The sequence below is a fragment of the Coenobita brevimanus genome, chromosome 58 (assembly GCF_032717465.1).
Source record: "Coenobita brevimanus isolate Jiangsu-jjx chromosome 58, ASM3271746v2, whole genome shotgun sequence".
Taxonomy (NCBI): domain Eukaryota; kingdom Metazoa; phylum Arthropoda; class Malacostraca; order Decapoda; family Coenobitidae; genus Coenobita; species Coenobita brevimanus.
The window spans coordinates 4,293,009-4,313,008 of record NC_137011.1 but is presented as its reverse complement, the minus strand read 5'-3'; the positions used below and the strand labels follow the sequence as shown (position 1 = coordinate 4,313,008).

At 44.9% G+C, this 20,000-nt stretch overlaps 1 protein-coding gene across 1 annotated transcript in view; it reads right to left on the bottom strand.

The window, feature by feature from the left end:
• The window catches only part of LOC145402554 (uncharacterized), a 67,901-nt gene that overhangs the window by 26,678 nt on the left and 21,223 nt on the right, over positions 1-20,000 (bottom strand). Inside the window, exon 3 of the mRNA XM_080274559.1 lies at positions 1,729-1,808. Coding sequence (XP_080130685.1) covers positions 1,729-1,808 — 80 coding nt within the window. The remainder of the gene's footprint in view (positions 1-1,728; positions 1,809-20,000) is intronic.

Genomic DNA, 20,000 nt, shown 5'->3' with positions numbered 1-20,000 from the left:
AGGCAGACCGAGGCAGGGTGAGGCAGAGCGAGGCAGGGGGAGGCAGAGGGAAGGAGAGAGTAAGAGAGGGAGTGGGAGGGAGAGGCAGAGTGAGGCAAGCAGGGGAAGGGTGAAGCAATGGAAGACAGGGGGAGGGAGGGAGTAAGAGCAGGATGGGCAGGGAGAAGCAAGATGGGGCAGGGGGGGGGGCAGGGTGAGGCATGGAGACACAGGATGAGGCAAGGAGATAGGCTGGTTAAGGCAGGGTAAGGCAGAAGAATGGAAACTGAGAGAGACAGAAGCAAGTTGAAAAATGAGGAGATGGTGAAAGGCTGAGTGAGACAAGATGAAGAAAGGAAAGGCAGGGTGAGGCAGGGAGAGGCAGGTGAAGTAAGGCAGCAAGAGGCAAAAGAAGACAGGAGGAGGCGGAAGTTGGCAGTGCGAAGAAAAATAAAACAGACGGAGAGAGAGAGAGAGAGAGAGAGAGAGAGAGAGAGAGAGAGAGAGAGAGAGAGAGAGAATAAGGCAAGGAGAAAAGGTGCTGGACAAGATAGTGAAAGTAAAATCAAGGAGAGACAGGAAGAGGGAGGGTAAGCAGGAGAGAGAAAAGCAAGGAGGCGTAGAATGAGGAAGAATGAGGCGGGGAGAGGCAGGGAGAGGCATAAATAGACTAGGCAGAGAGCAAGGAGAGGCAGAGGTTAGGCAGGCGAAGCATAAACTGATGAGTAGCAAGAAAAGGGAAAGGCAGAAAAAGGCAAGGTGAGGCAGGGTAAGGCATGGTAAGGCAGGGAGAGGCAGGGGGAGGCAGGATAAAATAAGGTGAGGCAGGGAGAGGCAGGATGAAACAGGATGAGGTTGGGTGTGGTAGAATGAAATAGGATGAGGTAGGGTGAGGTAGAATGAAACAGGATGAGGTAGGATGAGATAGAATGAAACAGGGTGAGGCAGGATGAGGCAGGGTTTGGCAGGGTGAGGCAATGAGGCAGACAAACAACAAAGGTCACGAGACGAGAACGTAAACAGAGATATAAAAAGAAATTGTGTTGTCATGTGATATTGTCTGGATGCTGAGAGAGAGAGAGAGAGAGAGAGAGAGAGAGAGAGAGAGAGAGAGAGAGAGAGAGAGAGAGAGAGAGAGAGAGAGAGAGAGAGAGAGAGAGAGAGAGTATGAGCAGACAGTTTTATGTGTAGATGCGAGTATATAAAGACAGACACTGATACAACATACAAACTATACAATTATAAATATTGTGTGTGTGTGTGTGTGTGTGTGTGTGTGTGTGTGTGTGAGAGAGAGAGAGAGAGAGAGAGAGAGAGAGAGAGAGAGAGAGAGAGAGAAACTACCTACCTACCTGCCTGTTAATCGATACACCTTTCCCTTAAAATCATTTCTCAGCTCAGGTATCTTTAACCCCTTCAACCCGAATTGCGAACCCAGGTCCCTTAAAGTAGGAGACCCGCCACTTAGCCACTGAGCCGGGCATCGTGTTCAAGTGGTGGGGGAGGTGGATTTATGGCCAGAGATGAAGGGGGCACGAGATCGAGCCCAGCGAGGGAATAGTGTGAGGGAATTATTGGGGATGGGGAGGGGGGAGTGGGGATGGGGGAGTGGGGAGAGATGGGCAGTGGGGAGGGATGGGCAGGTGGTTAGGGACATAACTAGGTAGATTATAATAACGAAAAATTGAATGTTGAGGTAGAACATACAAAATAATTCGCCATAGAGGAGGTGCTAAGTAGAAATCTTACCGTATGTGGTGCAAGAAGGGCCGTCCCAGCAGGGGTGACAGACGCAGGTGTGGTCACTTCTTAGATGCCCGTTGACACACCTGTGGAGATAGACAGGTGTGCTAATTAGAGGCAGGTGAGTTTTAATTAGAGGCAGGTGCGTATAAAGATGTAATGATGATAATGGTGGTGAAGATGATGATGAAGGCGATGATGTGTGAAGAAGCATGTATCGATTGGTGTGTGTGTGTGTGTGTGTGTGTGTGTGTGTGTTTGCAAGCAGGAAAGCCTTGAGACAAAAGGTAAAACACTCTAACGCTCTCTCTCTCTCTCTCTCTCTCTCTCTCTCTCTCACACACACACACACACACACACACACACACACACACACACACACACACACACACACACACACACACACACACACACACACACACACACACACACACACACACACACACACACACACAAAAGCCACCTCACACAAGAAGGCACAAACACGGAAGAAAAAGTAAAATGTTGTTCCCACTTCAGAAAAACCACAGAATTTGAGGTGAAGAAAGAGGAACAAGGGAAGGCGAGAGGGGGGGCAGGTAGGTCTGTGTGGTCTAGATAAACACTTTGAGGTGGAGTAGAGGGTGGAAGAGTGGAGGGGAGGCGGAATAGAGGGTGGAAGAGTGGAGGGGAGGTGGGATAGAGGGTGGAGGAGTGGAGGGGAGGTGGGGTAGAGGGTGGAAGAGTGGAGGGGAGGTAGAGTAGAGGGTGGAAGAGTGGAAGGGAGGTGGGGTAGAGGGTGGAAGAGTGGAGGGGAGGTAGAGTAGAGGGTGGAAGAGTGGAGGGGAGGTAGAGTAGAGGGTGGAAGAGTGGAGGGGAGGTGGGGTAGAGGGTGGAAGAGTGGAGGGGAGGTAGAGTAGAGGGTGGAAGAGTGGAGGGGAGGTAGAGTAGAGGGTGGAAGAGTGGAGGGGAGGTGGGGTAGAGGGTGGAAGAGTGGAGGGGAGGTGGGGTAGAGGGTGGAAGAGTGGAGGGGAGGTAGAGTAGAGGGTGGAAGAGTGGAGGGGAGGTGGAGAAGACGGTGGAAGAGTGGAGGGGAGGATGTGGAAGAACGATATACTCATTTCACTATAACTTGGCCCAAAAATTGACATCTGTACATGACTGTCTGAGAGTCGGATGGAGAAAGAAAATGTAAACAGTAAAGACGAAAATAAAACACGAAATAAAAGACAAAAAATAAAAACAAGAAAGTAGTAAAAATAAATTAATAAAAAAAAAAGCAAAATAACGAGAGCTTACAATAAAAAAATGGCACCAGAAAAAATCCAAAAATAAAAAATTAAAAAAAGGAGAAAAAATGAAGGAAAACTAAATAAAAAAAAGGAAAAGAACAGAAGCTTACAATAAAAAAATGGCACCAGAAAAAATCGAAAAATAGAAAATGAAAAAAGAGAGAAAAAATGAGGGAAAAGCTAAATAAAAAGAAAAAGAACAGCTTACAAACAATGGCACCAGAAAAATCCAAAAATTGAAAAAAATGGAAAAAACAAAATAAAAAAAGGAAAAGAACAAGAGCTTACAATAAAAAAAAAAAAATGGCACCAGAAAAATCCAGAAATAAAAAATGAAAAAAAAAGGAGAAAAAAAAAAGAGGAAAAAACTAAGAACAATCCATATGATCTGTAATGAGGTTAGGATCCCGTGAAAAATGAGTTATGCAAAACATCTAATTTGCATGCTTCAGGGAAAGGAGTAGTTAGACGAGTACTGACAGGAAGAGGAGGAGGAGGAGGAGGAGGAGGAGGGAGAAGGAGGGCTAGGAAGAGAGGAAGATAAACGAGAGAAGGAGTACTGACAGGAGGAGGAGAAGAGGGAGATGGAGGAGGAGGAGGAGAAAGGAGAGGGAGGGAGAAGGAGGGCTAGGAAGAGAGGAGGATAAACGAGAGAAGGAGTACTGACAGGAGGAGGAGGAGAGTGAGGAGGAGGAGGAGAAAGGAGAGGGATGGAGGGCTAGGAAGAGAGAATTGAGGAGGGGAGGGGGGTGAAGGAAGTGAGGGAAGGGAGAGAAATAGTAGGGGAGGAGGAGGAGAAATGAGGAGGAAGAGAGAGAGGGAGGGCTAGGAGGAGAAAAGAATTGAGGAGAGAAGGAGAGGAGGAGGAAGAAAGTGAGGGAGGGCAGAGACGGGAAGAAGGGTTGGGAAGAGGGAAAAGGGAGAGAACGAGGCGGAGGAAGAGGAGGAGGGAGAAGAAGAAGAAGAAAAAGAAGAAGAATAGGAGGAGAAGAAAGAGGAGAAGGAGGAGGAGAAGGAGAAAAAGAGGATGATAAAGAAGAGGGGAAAGAATAGTGTGAGGAAGAGGAGAGAACAGAGAGGAAGGGAGAGGGAGAGAGGAGTAGGGGAGAGGAAGCGTGAGAAGAGTAAGGAGAGAAAAATGTAAATGGAGGAGGAGGGAGGGAAGAGAGTAATGGGAGGGGAGGAAAGAGGAGAGAATCATGGGGAGAGGAGGAGGAATATACAAAGGTACAAAAGCAAGCAAACAGCAACAGACTTTAAGGTCCTTTCGAGGCTGTTTGTTACAGAGTAGACTATGACTACAAGATCTAACTCTACATGCTGAAGGATAAGGATAGTAAAGCAAGAAGGCTTCCCCCGTCTTCAGACCCTTCAGTTAAAACTGGCAGGAAAAAGTGAGAAAAACCACCATGCAGCATGGAAAAACTGACATGGAAATTTCATTGGAAGGACTGAAAGGAAAAGTTACATTCAGTTATACATTATCTATAAGCTACCAGTATGATAACCTGAAAGAGAAAGTAGTAAAGTAAAATGAATAATCGAATAAATAAATAACTAAAGCATGGCATTATGTATGGGTACGGTGAGTTGACGGGGCGTCTGTAGACACCGCGTGGAAATTGCAGTGCACAGTAGGAGGAAGGTAGGAAGGAAGGAAGGAAGGAAGGAAGGCACAAATCATCAGGGAGGATAGGAGTGGGGACGGAATCTCTCTCTCTCCCTCTCTCTCTCTATTTCCCCTCCCATAATCTTCCCTCATCTCCCTTCTCCATCACCCCTCATTTCCTTTGAGAGAGAGAGAGAGAGAGAGAGAGAGAGAGAGAGAGAGAGAGAGAGAGAGAGGAAGAAATTAAGAGTTAGGAAGGGAGAGTAAGAGTGACGAGAGTTTTGAAAGTAGTATCATAAAGCTCTCTCTCTCTCTCTCTCTCTCTCTCTCTCTCTCTCTCTCTCTCTCTCTCTCTCTCTCTCTCACATCAAAAAGCAGTCCTCTCATGTTTGCATCTCCTCTCCCCTCCCCTCCGCTCCTCTCCCCTCTTTTCCCCTCCCTCTCCTCCCCTCCCCTCCCCTCTCTCATATCTCCTTAACCCTCTCTTTTGCTGTATTTCCCTTCCATTGCATTCTTTTCATTCATCTCTTCTCAAACTTTAACCATCTTTTCTCCATCCGTCTCTTATTTCCTCTTTTCCTTTCTCATTCTATCCCTCACTTCCTCCTCTCTCTCTCTCTCTCTCTCTCCCATACCTCCTCCTGCCTCTCCAAACATTATCAAAGCGATATTTGTCCATAAAAAACATTCCCTTTTCCTCGACTCTCTCTCTCTCTCTCTCTCTCTCTCTCTCTCTCTCTCTCTCTCTCTCTCTCTCTTTCATTTTCTCTCTATCTTTCCCTGCAGCCTCTCCATTTTCTCATCCATTTTTTTTTTCTCTCTATCCTCGTCATTTCCTACCCTCGTATTTCTCTCTCTCTCTCTCTCTCTCTCTCTCTCTCTCTCTCTCTCTCTCTCTCACTGTAAGCAATATCAAAGCAGTATTTGTTCCTAAAAATAAACAGAATTTTTCCTCTCTCTCTTTTTACATATTAGAGGCAGCGTCACAGGGAAAGCGGGGCAGGAGATAGATAGGTCGATAGATAGAGAGGTAGGTAGGTAGATAGGTCGATAGATAGAGAGGTAGGAAGATAGATAGGTCGATAGATAGAGAGGTAGGTAGATAGATAGGTTGATAGATAGAGAGGTAGCTAGGTAGATAGGTCGATAGATGGAGGTAGGTGGGTAGATAGGTCAATAGATGGAGGTAGGTGGGTAGATAGGTCGATAGATAGAGAGGTAGGTGGGTAGATAGGTCGATAGATAGAGAGGTAGGTGGGTAGATAGGTCGATAGATAGGGAGATAGGTAGATAGATAGGTTGATAGATAGAGAGGTAGGTGGGTAGATAGGGGGATAGATAGAGAGGTAGGTGGGTAGATAGGTCGATAGATAGGGAGATAGGTAGATAGATAGGTTGATAGATAGAGAGGTAGGTGGGTAGATAGGTCGATAGATCGAGAGGTAGGTGGGTAGATAGGGCGATAGATAGGGAGGTAGGTGGGTAGATAGGTTGATAGAGAGGTAGGTAGGTCGATAGATAGGTTGATAGATAAAGAGGTAGGTGGGTAGATGGGTCGATAGATAGAGAGAGGTAGCTAGGTAGATAGGTCGATAGATAGGTAGGTAGGTGGGTAGATAGGTTGATAGAGAGGTAGGTAGGTCGATAGATAGAGAGGTAGGTAGGTAGGTAGGCACACCGACTGATAGAAGGAGGGTGGATGGATGGTTGGATGGATAGATAGGTCGATAGATAGGGAGGTAGTGAGGTAGATAGGGGCGATAGATAGAGGTAGGTGGGTTGGTAGGCAGGTACACTAGTAGATAGAAATGTTCGGATAGATGGATGGGTGGATAGATGCTTAGATAAATAAATAATTGTAGATAGATATATAAATAGATAAGAGATAGGTAGATAATGAGACAGATAAAGATAGATAGATAGATAGATATTTTTGTTTGTTACACCTTACTGTCCTCCTCTGTGTTAAATAAATCCTTCCAATATCACCATACTCTGCATAAATAACGTACAAAATGATATCAGCCAATCATATCCAAAAAAAATAAATCACCTAGGAAGAGGTGTTAGGGAGCTTCCGTACCCGACAAGACTACGACCCCTTGACCTCTGACCTGATGTTCTAGAATTAGACTTATTTGACCCTCCCTGACCTTCAGCGGATCCACCAAGTTGGGTCAGAATCGGTGACTCTCTCTCTCTTTCTCTCAAAATGGTCCACCTATATTGACACTCCCCTGAACGTTTCCAAAAATGGCCACATAAAAGGGAAATGGAAAAGAAATTGGTCTATGTGAAAATCTGTGAAAAAATCTGTGAAAAAATATGTATAAAAAAAAAACATGAGAAAAAAAAAATGAAAAAATGTAAGTGAAAAAAAAAGTGAAAAAAATGTAAGTAAAAAAATCTGTGAAAAAAATCTATGAAAAAATCTTTATAAAAAATCTGTGAAAAAAATTTGAAAAATATGTGAAAAATTGTGAAAAAAAAACGTGAAAAAATCTATTTGAAAAGAAAACTGAAAAAAATTTGTGAAAAAAAGTCTCTGAATCAATCTGGGTGAAAAAAAAAAAAAAATCTATGTGAAGATCTGTGAAGAAGTCAGTGTGGAAAAAATGTCTGTGAAAAAAAAAACTGTGAAAAAAATATGTGAAAAAATCAGTGTAAAAAAATAGGAAAAAAATAGGTCTGTGAAAAAAATCTGAAAAATCGGCCTTTGAAGAAAAAATCGGTCTGTGTGAAAATAATATGTGAAAAAATCGGTCTGTGTGGAAAAAAAAAAAACTTGTGTATTTTGAATGGTTTTGGCGGCGACTCTGAACAAACAGGCTGGGTTGGGGAATAGCACAGGAAATTAAATTGTGAGGCAGTGGAAATCGGGGAGTGGGGAGAGAGAGAGAGAGAGAGAGAGAGAGAGAGAGAGAGTGGGAAGGAAGGAAGGGAGGGAGGAGGAAGGTGGAGTGTGGGAGAGGGAAGGGGAGAGGGGTAAAGGAGGGAGAGGGGAAGAGAGGTAACGTAGCCTGATCTGAGAGAGGCAGGGAGAGAGGGAGGAAATAGGAAGGAAGGGAGGGGAGAGACGGAGAGGGGAGAGAGAAAAAGTGACCTGGCTTGAGAGAAGCAGGGAGAGAGGGAGGAAATAGGAAGGAAGGGAGGGGAGAGACGGAGAGGGGAGAGAGAGAAAGGTGGCCTGGTTTGAGAGAGGCAGGGAGAGAGGGAGGAAATAGGAAGGAAGGGAGGGGAGTGAGGGAGAGAGGAAAAGTGACGTGGTTGGAAGGGAGGGAGGGAGGAAGGGAAGGAGGAAAGGAAAGGAAAGGTGAGAAGAAGAGGGAAAGGGAAAGAAATAGAGGGAGGAAATGACAGGGGAAAGAGGAATGAAATTGGAAGGGATAGTGGAGTGATAAATAGACAGAAGGATCGATATATATTGAGATAGATGAATAGATGGATAGATGGATGGATAGATATAGAAGGACAGATAGATAAATAAAAAGATAGGTAGGTAGGTAAAGATGGATAGATGGATATAGATAGATAGATAGATAGATAGTTAGATAGATAGATAGATAGAGAGAGAGAGAGAGAGAGAGAGAGAGTGCGAGGAGTGGTTTATGAGTGGAGTGAAGAGGGAGGGGAGAAAGGAGGTGAAGAGGAGGATCAGAGAGAGAGAGAGAGAGAGAGAGAGAGTAAAAATCAGAGGGAGGAAGTTAGGGGAGGAAGGAGGGAAGGAAGAGTAGGGGAAAAATGGTAACTGGGAGAAGGAAAAAAATGGAGGGAGAGTTGAAGAGAGAGAGAATGATGGAGGAAGGGAGGGAGGGAAAAATGGAAAGAGAGAGAGAAGGAAAAATAGGAAAGGGAGAGAGAGGAAAGATCAGGAAAAGAAGGGAGAAAAGTGGGTAGGAAGGAAGGGAGGAAACTCATATACCGAACATGTTGGGTAGGGAAGTAGGTTAAGAGGGAGAGAAGGGAGGGATGGAGAGAGGGAGAGAAGAAGGGAGGGATCGAGGGAGGGAGAGAAAAAGGGAGGGATCGAGGGAGGGAGAGAAGAAGGGAGGGATCGAGGGAGGGAGAGAGAAGAAGGGAGGGATGAAGGGATGGAGAGAAGAAGGGAGGGATCGAGGGAGGGAGAGAGAAGTAGGGAGGGATGGAGGGAGGGAGAGAGAAGAAGGGAGGGATCGAGGGAGGGAGAGTAGAAGGGAGGGATGGAGGGAGAGAAGAAGGGAGGGATGGAGGGAGAGAGAGGGAAGAAGGGAGAGATGGAGGGAGGGAAAGAAGGGAGGGACGGAGGGAGGGAGAGAATAAGGGAGGGATGGAGAGAAAGAGAGAAGATGGGAGGGATCGAGGGAGGGAGAGAGAAGAAGGGAGGGATCAAGGGAGGGAGAGAAAGCATATAAGGAGGCAGGGAAGGAAGGAAAACATACAAGGAAGGAGAGAAAGGGGGAGGGAAGGAGGGAGGAAAAGCATGCCAGGGGGGAGGGAGGGAGGAAGGGAAGGAGGGAGGGGAGGAAAAGCATACCAGGAGGGAGGGAGGGGGGAAGGGAGAGAAAGTGTCAGGCAGGGAGATGCATTAGGTCGATATCAGTGTTACATATCCCCCACTTTTCAACCATATTGGCAGCCATTGTGGAGGAGAGAGAGAGAGAGAGAGAGAGAGAGAGAGAGAGAGAGAGAGAGAGTGAGTATATAAGTAAAAATAACTCCCTTTGATGGTACAGTTTCTATACTTTAATAGCATTTTTAAGTAAGAGAGAGAGAGAGAGAGAGAGAGAGAGAGAGAGAGTATAAAAGTAAAAGTAACTCCCATTGATGCTACAGTTTTTATACATTAATGGCATTTTTAAGTAATTTGGTTGGATTTCAAAAGATATTGTTTCTGAAATGTTGAAAATTGATGTTGTTTAGAGCAGGTTTGAACGTAAATTTTGGGAATATCGTGTTTTTATCATTTTCAAACTTTTCTGCAATGAGTGAAAAAATATGACGCTCATGTATATAAAATGTATCTGAATCAATATGAAACTCAGGCGATATAATGTGAATTTGAGCGAAATATTAAAGTTCTGTCTATTTATCGTTAGACGCCTTAATCCAGTAAGGGGTGGCCACAAACAAATCGCCTCCATGTCGTCCTGTCCCCTGCCTTTACGCTGCCCTCCCCCCAACACACACACACCCTCTCTCATATACCTTTCCACTCCATCCCTCCATCTCATCCTGATCGTCCCCCTTCCTTCCCCCTCCTCCTCACTCACATGCCGCCCTGTCCCCTGCCATTACGCTGCCCTCCCCCCAACTCACACTCCCCTCTCCACTCCAAAACTTACTTGATAGAAAACGAGTGTGAATGAATTTTGAAACTTTTTTTTTTTTTTTCAGATAAAATTTTACTGAATGAACTAAGAGTGGATGATTGATTTAGGGCTGGGGATGTGGTCAGCGCCTGAATAATTTAATTTCCTTCAAATTATTCATCCACTCTGTTATTTATTGAGTTTTAGTAACAGAATTTAACAGAATTGAAACACAACCTTTGCCAACTCTTTCATTTTGGGGATAAGGCAAGAGTGAGAGCAGAGGAGAGGGGGGAGGGAGTTGAGAGAGGTTTGTGGAGGTACGAGGAGAGACAGACAGGCACATGAGGAAGTGAAGGAGCGTTGTGGTGCTACAGAGAGACACATGAGGAAGTGAAGGAGTGTTGTGGTGTGGATCTGAATGTGGAGTTACGTGGAGAGACAGGTAGATGTGGAACTGAAGGGACGTTGTGGTGCTGATGTGGATGTGGAGTTACGTGGAGAGACAGACAGACACATGAGGAAGTGAGGGAGTGTTGTGGTGCTGATGTGGATGCGGAGTTACGTGGAGAGACAGGTGGATGTGGAACTGAAGGGGCGTTGTGGTGCTGATGTGGATGCGGAGTTACGCGAAGAGACAGAGAGATGAGGAAATGAAGGAGCGTTGTGGTGCTGATGTGGATGAGGAGTTGCGTGGAGAGACAGACAGACAAACGAGGAAGTAATGGAGCGTTGTGGTGCTGATGTGCTGATGTGGATGTGGAGTCCACGTGGAGAGACAGACAGACACATAAGGAAGTGAAGGAGCATTGTGGTGCTGATGTGGATGTGGAGTTACGTGGAGAGACAGACAGACACATAAGGAAGCGAATGAACGTTGTGGTGTTGATGTGGATGTGGAGTTACGTGGAGAGACAGACAGACAAATGAGAAAGTGAAGGAAAGTTGTGGTGTTGATGTGGATGTGGAGTTACTTGGAGAGATAGGCAGAAGTGGAAGTGAAGGAGCATTGTGGTACTGATGTGGATGTGAAGTTACGTGGAGAGACAGACAGTCAGATGAGGAATTAAAGGAGCGTTGTGGTTTTGATGTGGATGTGACTGAAGGAAGTGAGTGAGTGGAGCATGTGGAGTTACGTGGAGAGACAGACAAATGAGAAAGTGAAGGAAAGTTGTGGTGTTGATGTGGATGTGACTGAAAGCATTAGGAGGAGGATGGAAAGTTCTGAAGGATGAAGGGAAGAAAAGAGAGGAAAGAAAATGAAGGAGAGAAAAGAGAGAGAAAAGAGAAAAAGAGAAAAATTGAAAAAGAGACAAACCAAGGAGAGAAAGTAACCGAGCTTCTTAAAAATCAGTGGAAAAGAGAGAGAGAGAGAGAGAGAGAGAGAGAGAGAGAGAGAGAGAGAGAGAGAGAGAGAGAGAGAGAGAGGAAAGCAGGGAAAGAGGAAGGAAGGGAAGGAAGGAGGAAGGAAGGGAGGGAAGGAGAGGAGAATGAAGGAAGGGAAGGAAGGAAAGGGTGAGGAAGAGAAGGAGGGAGAGCAGAATGAAGGGAGGGAATGAAGGAAGAAAGGAAGGGAAGGAGGGAGAGAAGAATGAAGGGAGAGAAGGAAGGAAGGAGGAGGAAGGAAGGAGGGAGAGGAGAGTGAAGGGAGGTAAGAAAGGGAGGAGGAAGGAAGGGAAGGAGGGAGAGGAGGGAGGGAAGAAAGGAAGGAGGGAGGGGAGAATGAAGGGAGGGAGAAAGGATGGAAGGTAGGGAAGGAGGGAGAGCAGAATGAGGAGAGGGAAAGAAGGAGGGAGGAAAGAAGGGAAGGAGGGAGGGCAGAGAGAAGGAGGGAACGAAGGAAGGGGTGAGGAAAAAAGTAACAACGAACGAAATATAAAAAAAGAAACTAACAAATGAGAGAGAGAGAGAGAGAGAGAGAGAGAGAGAGAGAGAGAGAGAGAGAGAGAGAGAGAGAAATGAAAAAGAAAGACTGCGGGGGAGGCAGTCACACACTGGGAGCCAAAAGAAAGCAAGCTCTAATGCAATATAAACTCTCTCTCTCTCTCTCTCTCTCTCTCTCTCTCTCTCATCATCATCACTTAAATGTGAATGGGGATGTTATGGTATTAGGGGTGATGAAGATTGATGAGAGAGAGAGAGAGAGAGAGAGAGAGAGAGAGAGAGAGAGAGAGAGAGAGAGAGAGAGAGAGAGAGAGAGAACTTGAAGGAGGGGTAAAGAGAGGGAAAAGAAAGTGAAGGAAACATTGAAAAGAGGAAAAAGAGTGTGTGTGTGGGAGAGAATAAAGAGAGGGGAGAAAGATAAAGTAGCAGAGAGAGAATAAAAGAAGAGAAGAGCGAAGATGAAAAGAAATGAGTGACGAAAAAGAGAATGAATGAAGAAAATTGGTAAAGGAAGGAAGGAAGAGAAAGGAAAAGAGCAGACAGATAGACAGAGAGAAAAGTTGGCTTACTATTTTACTCCTTCTGTTTTATGTTTAGGGCATGTCCGTAACTTACCCCCTAGGCCCGTCTCATCAAAGCAAGTTACCTATGGACACAGGAACATACTAAGCCTCTCTCAGCTTAGGAATATTGGCCAGTATGGGACAGTGAGGAAGAGAAAAGGTGGCGTATTAGGGCAGTGAAACATACCAAGCCTCTCACAGCTTAGGAATATTAGATCGGATCTTGAATTTGGCTCTCTATTGTATTTTGTTTTTCTCTTGGAGGGAACTGTTACTGCGGGCTCATGGCCTTTGGTTCCTTCTTCCTCGCATAAAAAAAAAAAAAAAAAAAAGGGACGAGAAGAGGTGAAATATTACGCGAATTTTTGTATCTATGGACGGAGAAACATACCAAGCCTCACACAGCTCAGGAATATTAGCCAGGAGAGGATGAGGAGAAGGAGAATAGGAGAAATAGTAGGTGAATTTGTGTATCTATAAGCAGAGAAACATACCAAGCCTCTCACAGCTTAGGAATATTAGCCAGCCGAGGATAGTGACGAGAAGAGGTGAAATATTAGGCGAATTTGTGTATCTATACGCAGAGAAACATACCAAGCCTCTTTCAACTTAGAAATATTTGCCAGCAGAAGATAGTGAGAAGAGGAGATGAAATAGTAGCCATACTTTTTTCTCAGACTGTAGGAAGGGGAAATGAGGAGAGGAAATGAGACGAGAGAAGAAATTAAAGAAAGTGAGAGAGAAAGAAGATAGGAGTGAAGAAAATGAAGACGGGAAGGATATATGTAATAATGTGATTAAGAGAAGCAGGGAAGAAAGGAGGAAACACAGAGAGAGAGAGAGAGAGAGAGAGAGAGAGAGAGAGAGAGAGAGAGAGAATAACAATGAAAAAGAAAGCAAGAAAATAATAAAAAAAGAAGAAAAACATGAAAGTGAAGGAAATGAAAGAAAATGTCTGACTTAAATGGAGAAACTAATTAATGCAAAACTATAAGAGGGACGAGAGAGAGAGAGAGAGAGAGAGAGAGAGAGAGAGAGAGAGAGAGAGAGAGAGAGAGAGAGAGAGAGAGAGAGAGGAAGGAGGAAGAAAGAGCAAGGAGGAGGCTGTGATAAAGTAGAGGAGAGAAGGGAGGAAGGAAGCATTTGATTGAAGAACAAAGGAAAGATAGTCGATAAGATGGGAATGACTAAAGAGAGGAAGGAAGGAAGAAAGGAGGGAAGGAAGAAAGAAAGAAAGAAAGAAAGGAAGGAAGGAAGGAAGGGAGAAAGGAAGGAAAGAAATATGTGATGGAAGAATGAAGGATCGATTGATAAAAAGATGGATGAAAGGAATTAAAGAGCGAACGAAAATGAGAAACAGATAAATGAAACGAAGGAAGGAAAAAAAAGAGAGGGTAGAAATAGAAAAGAGAAGCATCCGAAGAGAGAGAGAGAGAGAGAGAGAGAGAGAGAGAGAGAGAGAGAGAGAGAGAGAGAGAGAGAGAGAGAGAGAGAGAGCATAAACACACAGAAAAATCAGATCCAAAACAAAACAGAAGCCAGAGAAGAAAATGACCACAGATAAAAACAAGGAAAGAATCATATAAGGTATTTTAGTATTTTCTCTTCCTCTGAGCTGAATAAAATCGTCTGGAGGCAGGAAGAATAAATTTAGAGGGAGAAAAAATCGTCCCCTCTAAAGAGATTAAGCCCTGTTGAAACTAGATTAGGCTCAGTTGTATTTTTCTTTCTTCTTCGTCGTTCTTCGTTTTTTTTTTTTTTAGTCCACCTTGAAATTCCTCTCTCTCTTGCTCACTCTCAGCCTCCTCCTCCTTCTCTCCCTCTCTCTCCCTTCTTTCCTTGTCTCTCTCTTTGCTCTCCCTTCCCTCCCTCTCCTTTTCTTCCTTTTCCCCTCCTTCAGTGTTCTATTCCCCTCTCACTTCCCTTTCTCCTCCCTCTCGCTCCTTTCCCCACTTCCTCTCCCCTCATCCTGTCTCCCTACTTCACCTTCCTCTTCCCTTCTCTGTTCCTTTTCCTCTCCTCCTTCCATTCCCTCATCTTCCCTTTTCCTTTCTCCCTCCTTCACTTCTTCCCTCTTTCCTTTCCTCCCTTCTTCTTTTTCTCCCCGTCTTTCGCCTACTCCACTCCCTCACTTTTACCTTCTCACCCTGTCCCTTCTTCTCATCTCCTCCTCCTCCTCCTCCTCCTCCTCCTCCTCCTCTTCTACCTGTCACTCGTACCTCCTTCCTTTTTTCCCTCTCTGAAAGTTTGTCTTTCATTTTTCATACTCTGTTTATCTCCCTCTCCCTCTCTCTTCCACCCCTGTCTCTCTCTTTTTGAACACTGATGATGCATTTTTCTGAGTGTGTGTGTGTGTGTGTGTGTGTGTGTGTGTGTGTGTGTGTGTGTGTGTGTGTGTGTGTGTGTGTGTGTGTGTGTGTGTGTGTGTGTGTGTGTGTGTGTGTGTGTGTGTGTGTACTAGTCTCCTCCCCATCCCCTTCAACCCCGGTAGTTGTGGACTAATCTATGCTCAGTACCCTTCACACCAACATAATTAGAGCTTCACAAAAAATGACCGAGAGAAAACAAAGAAAAATTCACCGTAATAAGACCCAAAGAGACTGGAACCATCAAGAAGACAGGTCCAAGCAAGAGGGATGGGACCAGCAAGAGGAATGGGACCAGCAGGAGGGATGGGAGCAGCAAGAGGGATGGGAGCAGCAAGAGGAATGGGAGCAGCAGGAGGGATGGGAGCAGCAAGAGAGATGGGAGCAGCAAGAGGGATGGGACCAGCAGGAGGGATGGGACCAGCAGGAGGGATGGGACCAGCAAGAGGGATGGGACCAGCAAGAGGGATGGGACCAGCAGGAGGGATGGGACAAGCAAGAGGGATGGGAGCAGGAGGAGCAGGGTGGCGATGGTGACAAGGACCGAAGGCGAGGAAGACGCCGAAAGGGTGAAAGGCGTGGGAAGGACCGAAAGGGTCGGAGGCGTGGAGAGAAGGGGAAACGAACCCCACCCTTGCCCCCACCCACGCCCACACCCCAGCCCACTCCAACCCCCTCACCCCAGGCCTCTCCCACCTCACCCCCGCCCTCTCCTACCCCCTCACCCGAATACTCCCTGGCATCCACACCTCCGCCGCCCCGTTCTGACGCGGCAAGTGACCGCCTCTGGCAGGGCATGGTGGCCGGCTGCTGCCTCTGCGCCTCTCTCTGGTGCTATGTTCTCGATCACTCGCTTTACTGCCTCTTCTGCCGCTGGTTCTGAGGCTCAAGTGTGGTCCGCTGCGTGCCACCTCACACACCGCATCCACCTGTGTGAGATTTGTTGCTGTCCGTCCAGCTGGTGAACTGCAGAACTTTATCTTTTAGCGTCCACCTCAGGGCTTAGGCTTTAACATCACTTTCCTTTAGGGTCCTCAGTCCTGCTGCATACCTTACGCTTTCACATGCCACCACCTGCACTTTTTGTCACAGGATTGGTTTATCCTTATTAACGGGTTGTTTCGTCATGTCTGCGGGTCTCGTGGTAAAACAATAAAAGTCCTCTCACATTTACACACGTTCCTTTAGGGTCCCCAGTCCTGCTCTATACGACACACCTTCACATGCACCCACTTGCACACGAGGGTCTTATCATACAGGATTGGTTTATCTCGATTTACGGGTTGTTTCGTCATGTCAAGAAACTCTACACACACACACACACACACACACACACACACACAAACAAAATAAAAAAAGAGACGCTACACTTCTTAAGGCACGACTGATGTTTTTTACGGACTAGAGGCTAAAGCAAGTGCCAAATCGAGCCAAACCAAGTGCCAAATCGAGCCAAACCAAGTGCCAAAACAACCTAAAACCAGGTGCCAAAACAACCTAAAACCAAGTGCCAAAACAACCTAAAACCAGGTGCCAAAACAACCTAAAACCAAGTGCCAAAACAACCTAAAACCAAGTGCCAAAACGAGCCAAAAATAATAATAATAATAGTAATAATAATAAATCTCAACAGTTGCTCTAAATTCTTTGGGGGAAAGAAAGGACTTTGAGATTTTGCAATAAGAATGGAAACAAAAATTTTATCATGAATTTCCTCTCCAGTCACGCAGAGGAAAGACCATGTAAGTGACTGTGTTTGTGAGTGAATATTTCCTTCGTGAGAGTGGTGAGTGTGTGGCTATACTCCTGTCACTCTTACCTGGCCCAAAATTGCCATCTCCCCGTCTTGATTGTTGAGTTGGAACACTGGGTGGACGCTATGAATGTGATGCTAGTCACGAAGAAGTGCTGTGGAAAGGATATAGGGCCATTTTCTTCGTCTGCCACTGACCTACGTGAAATAAGCTGATAAAAGAAAAAAATCTGGGCGAAGTTAACGTGAAATTAGGTAGGACTGGATCTCCTTGGTTACTAGTCAATTCAACCCTCCAGTCTGACTACACCTGGCCATCAACTGAACTGAAAGGTGTTGGGAATTTTTGTCAGGTGGAAAATAACGTACTATATGTATGAATTAAAAAAAAGAATGATATAAAGAAAGATGATGATGATTGATGATGATGATGACGATGATTTATATAGCAAAAAAAAAAAAAAAATCAGACTTCATTATTTTGGCTGGTTATAAATAGATAATACTAATAATAATAATGATCTGTGTAGCAAAGACTTCAGGCCTCATTATTTGGCTAATTATGAAGACCTAATTGGATATATATATGACAGGTTTATTCCACTATCGTTCGTCAGTAATTTCTCTAATGCAAATTTTTAGGCAGATGTGAGATATTTATTTTTATCTTTATTTATTTATTTGTTTATTTATTTATATATTTGCAGTATCTCTAGTCATTGCTGTCTTTATTTTTAGCGTTAGTGATTTTATTGATAAGAGTTGTGTTCATCGTTATCATTGTTATTATTATTATTATTATTATTATTATCATCATCATTTTTATTATTATTATTATTATTATTATTATTATTATTATTAGCAGTAGTAGTAGTTGTAGTAGTAGTTTTCATCATCATCATCACCACCACTATCATCACCATCCTCCTTTTCCTCCTCCTCTTCATCATCATCACAATCTTCACCACCACCTCCACTACCACTACCACCACCATCTCCTCCTCCTCCTCCTCTTCCTATTCCTCTTCATCATCATCATCATCATCTTGTCATCTCACTGCAAGAAACTCAACTTTTTGCACCTCAGCCTTCCATTTTCCATCATATTCAAATAAATCTTCGCTTTTTCTTAATTCCTGTCTATACTCTCTTTATTCTAACTTGGCCTAAAATTGCCATCTTTCCATTTTGAATACTGAGTTGTAACGATAGATTAACGCAAGAATACTGTACTAGTCACGAGGAAGTGCTATGGAAGGGATGTAGAGCTACAATATTGTCTCTTCCTGCCTCTGAGCAACGTGAAATAAGCTGCAAAAGGACGAATATCTGGACCTTCCTCACCTTCCTAACTTCCCCACCTTCCTACCTTCCTCACCTTCCTACCTTCCTCACCTTCCTACCTTCCTCACCTTCCTAACTTCCCCACCTTCCTAACTTCCTCACCTTCCCAGCTTCCTGACCTTCCTAACTTCCTCACCTTCCTAACTTCCTCACCTTCCTACCTTCCTCACCTTCCTAACTTCCTCACCTTCCTAACTTCCCCACCTTCCTAATTTCTTCACCCTCCTAACTTCCCCACCTTCCTAATTTCTTCACCCTCCTAACTTCCCCACCTTCCTAACTTCCTCTTCCTAACTTCCCCACCTTCCTAACTTCCTCACTTTCCCAACTTCAGGCCTTCCATTCAACCAGATTTACACAAACTTTGCCAGCCTCGTCTCACCTCCCATCATCACAACAACACACCACGTCATCACCACAACACACCTTGCCAACTTCCCCACCATCACCTCATCACACCTGCCCAAGTTCCCCCCCATCCTTAAGCCAAGCCACCTGAGTCAAGCCAGCGTAGGTGTGGCTTAGTATGGATGGGAGGGGAGGCAGGAAAATAGCTTATGTTCTTTCCTGTTTTTTCCTTCCCACTCATTCATAGCCAGTCTTGAAAATCAACTCTAGTTCTTTCACATTAACTTGGCCCAGATTTTCGTCCTTTTTGTAGCTTTTTTTTTTCACGTAGATCATTGGCAGGAAGAGACAATGCTACGGCTGCACTTCCTTTTCCATGGCACTTCTTCGTGACTAGCATCATGTGTTAGTTTTCTTACATCTCAGAAATCAGGGCGGAGAGATGGCGATTTTAGGCCAAGTTAGAGTAAAAGGAGTAAAGATAGATTAACAATAGAATATGATGCTAGTCACGAAGAAGTGCGATGGAAAGGTTGTTGAGCTGTAGTATTGCATTTTTCTGCCACTGAGCTCCGTGAAATAAGCAGCAAAAGGAAGGAAATTTGCGAGAGAGAGAGAGAGAGAGAGAGAGAGAGAGAGAGAGAGAGAGAGAGAGAGAGAGAGAGAGAGACGGACAGACAGACAGGAGATGGAGGAGGAAATGAGAAAACAGCGCTGGAGGAAAGTTGAGGAGAGAGAGAGGAGAGGGAGGGAGAGAGAGAGAGAGAGAGAGAGAGAGAGAGAGAGAGAGAGAGAGAGAGAGAGAGAGAGAGAGAGAAGAAGGAGGGAAGGAAGAAGGAATGGAAAAGAAAATAGATGCCAAGAGAAGAATGGAGAGTGGAGGAAAAAAAAAGTGAATTGGAGGAAAGGGAAGAGAAGGAGAAAGAATGGAGGGAAGATGAGGAAAGAGAGGAGAAGGAAGGAAAGGAGAGGAAAGAATGAGAGAAGAAGAATGACAGCGGAGGAAATGCGTGAGGAAAATGACAATAGAAAGAAGGGAAGGTAGAGAGAGAGAGAGAGAGAGAGAGAGAGAGAGAGAGAGAGAGAGAGAGGAACAAACAACTAGAGCGGAAGAGAAAGGAGAGATGTCAGGAGAAAAAAAATAAGGAGGAAGAGGGAAGTAGAGACGAGAGGAGGAGGAGGAGGAGGAGGAGGAGGAGAGAGGAGGAGGAGAAGGAGGAGAGAGGGAGAGAGAGAGGAGGAGAGAGATAGGGAGAGAAAAATGTAGGGTGAGAGGGATTATCGGTAAAGCCGGAGGATCGGGAGGGTGATGGAAGACCGAGAGAGAGAGAGAGGGAGAGAGAGAGAGAGAGAGAGAGAGAGAGAGAGAGAGAAACAGTAGGGAATTTTCTGAAAAAGTAGGGAAGAGGAGGAAAATTCAGACGATGAGAGAGAGAGAGAGAGAGAGAGAGAGAGAGAGAGAGAAACAGTAGGGAATTTTCTGAAAAAGTAGGGAAGAGGAGGAAAATTCAGACTATGAGAGAGAGAGAGAGAGAGAGAGAGAGAGAGAGAGAGAGAGAGAAACGAAAACACACTCACATACAAACATACACGGACAAATTTTACAGAGAGAGAGAGAGAGAGAGAGAGAGAGAGAGAGAGAGAGAGAGAGAGAGAGAGTCAGAACAAAGAAACAAATATACCAGCTTCCATCACAAAATCCTTCAATAAATACCCTTCAACTAACAACCAAGGAGATTCGTAGCCATCAAAATTAAATCCCTCAATCCCTGTGGTATTTTAGAGAGATTGAATTAGCTCATATTAGGAGTGGGAAAGTCATTGGGAAGATTTTTCAATTCGATATTCTCTC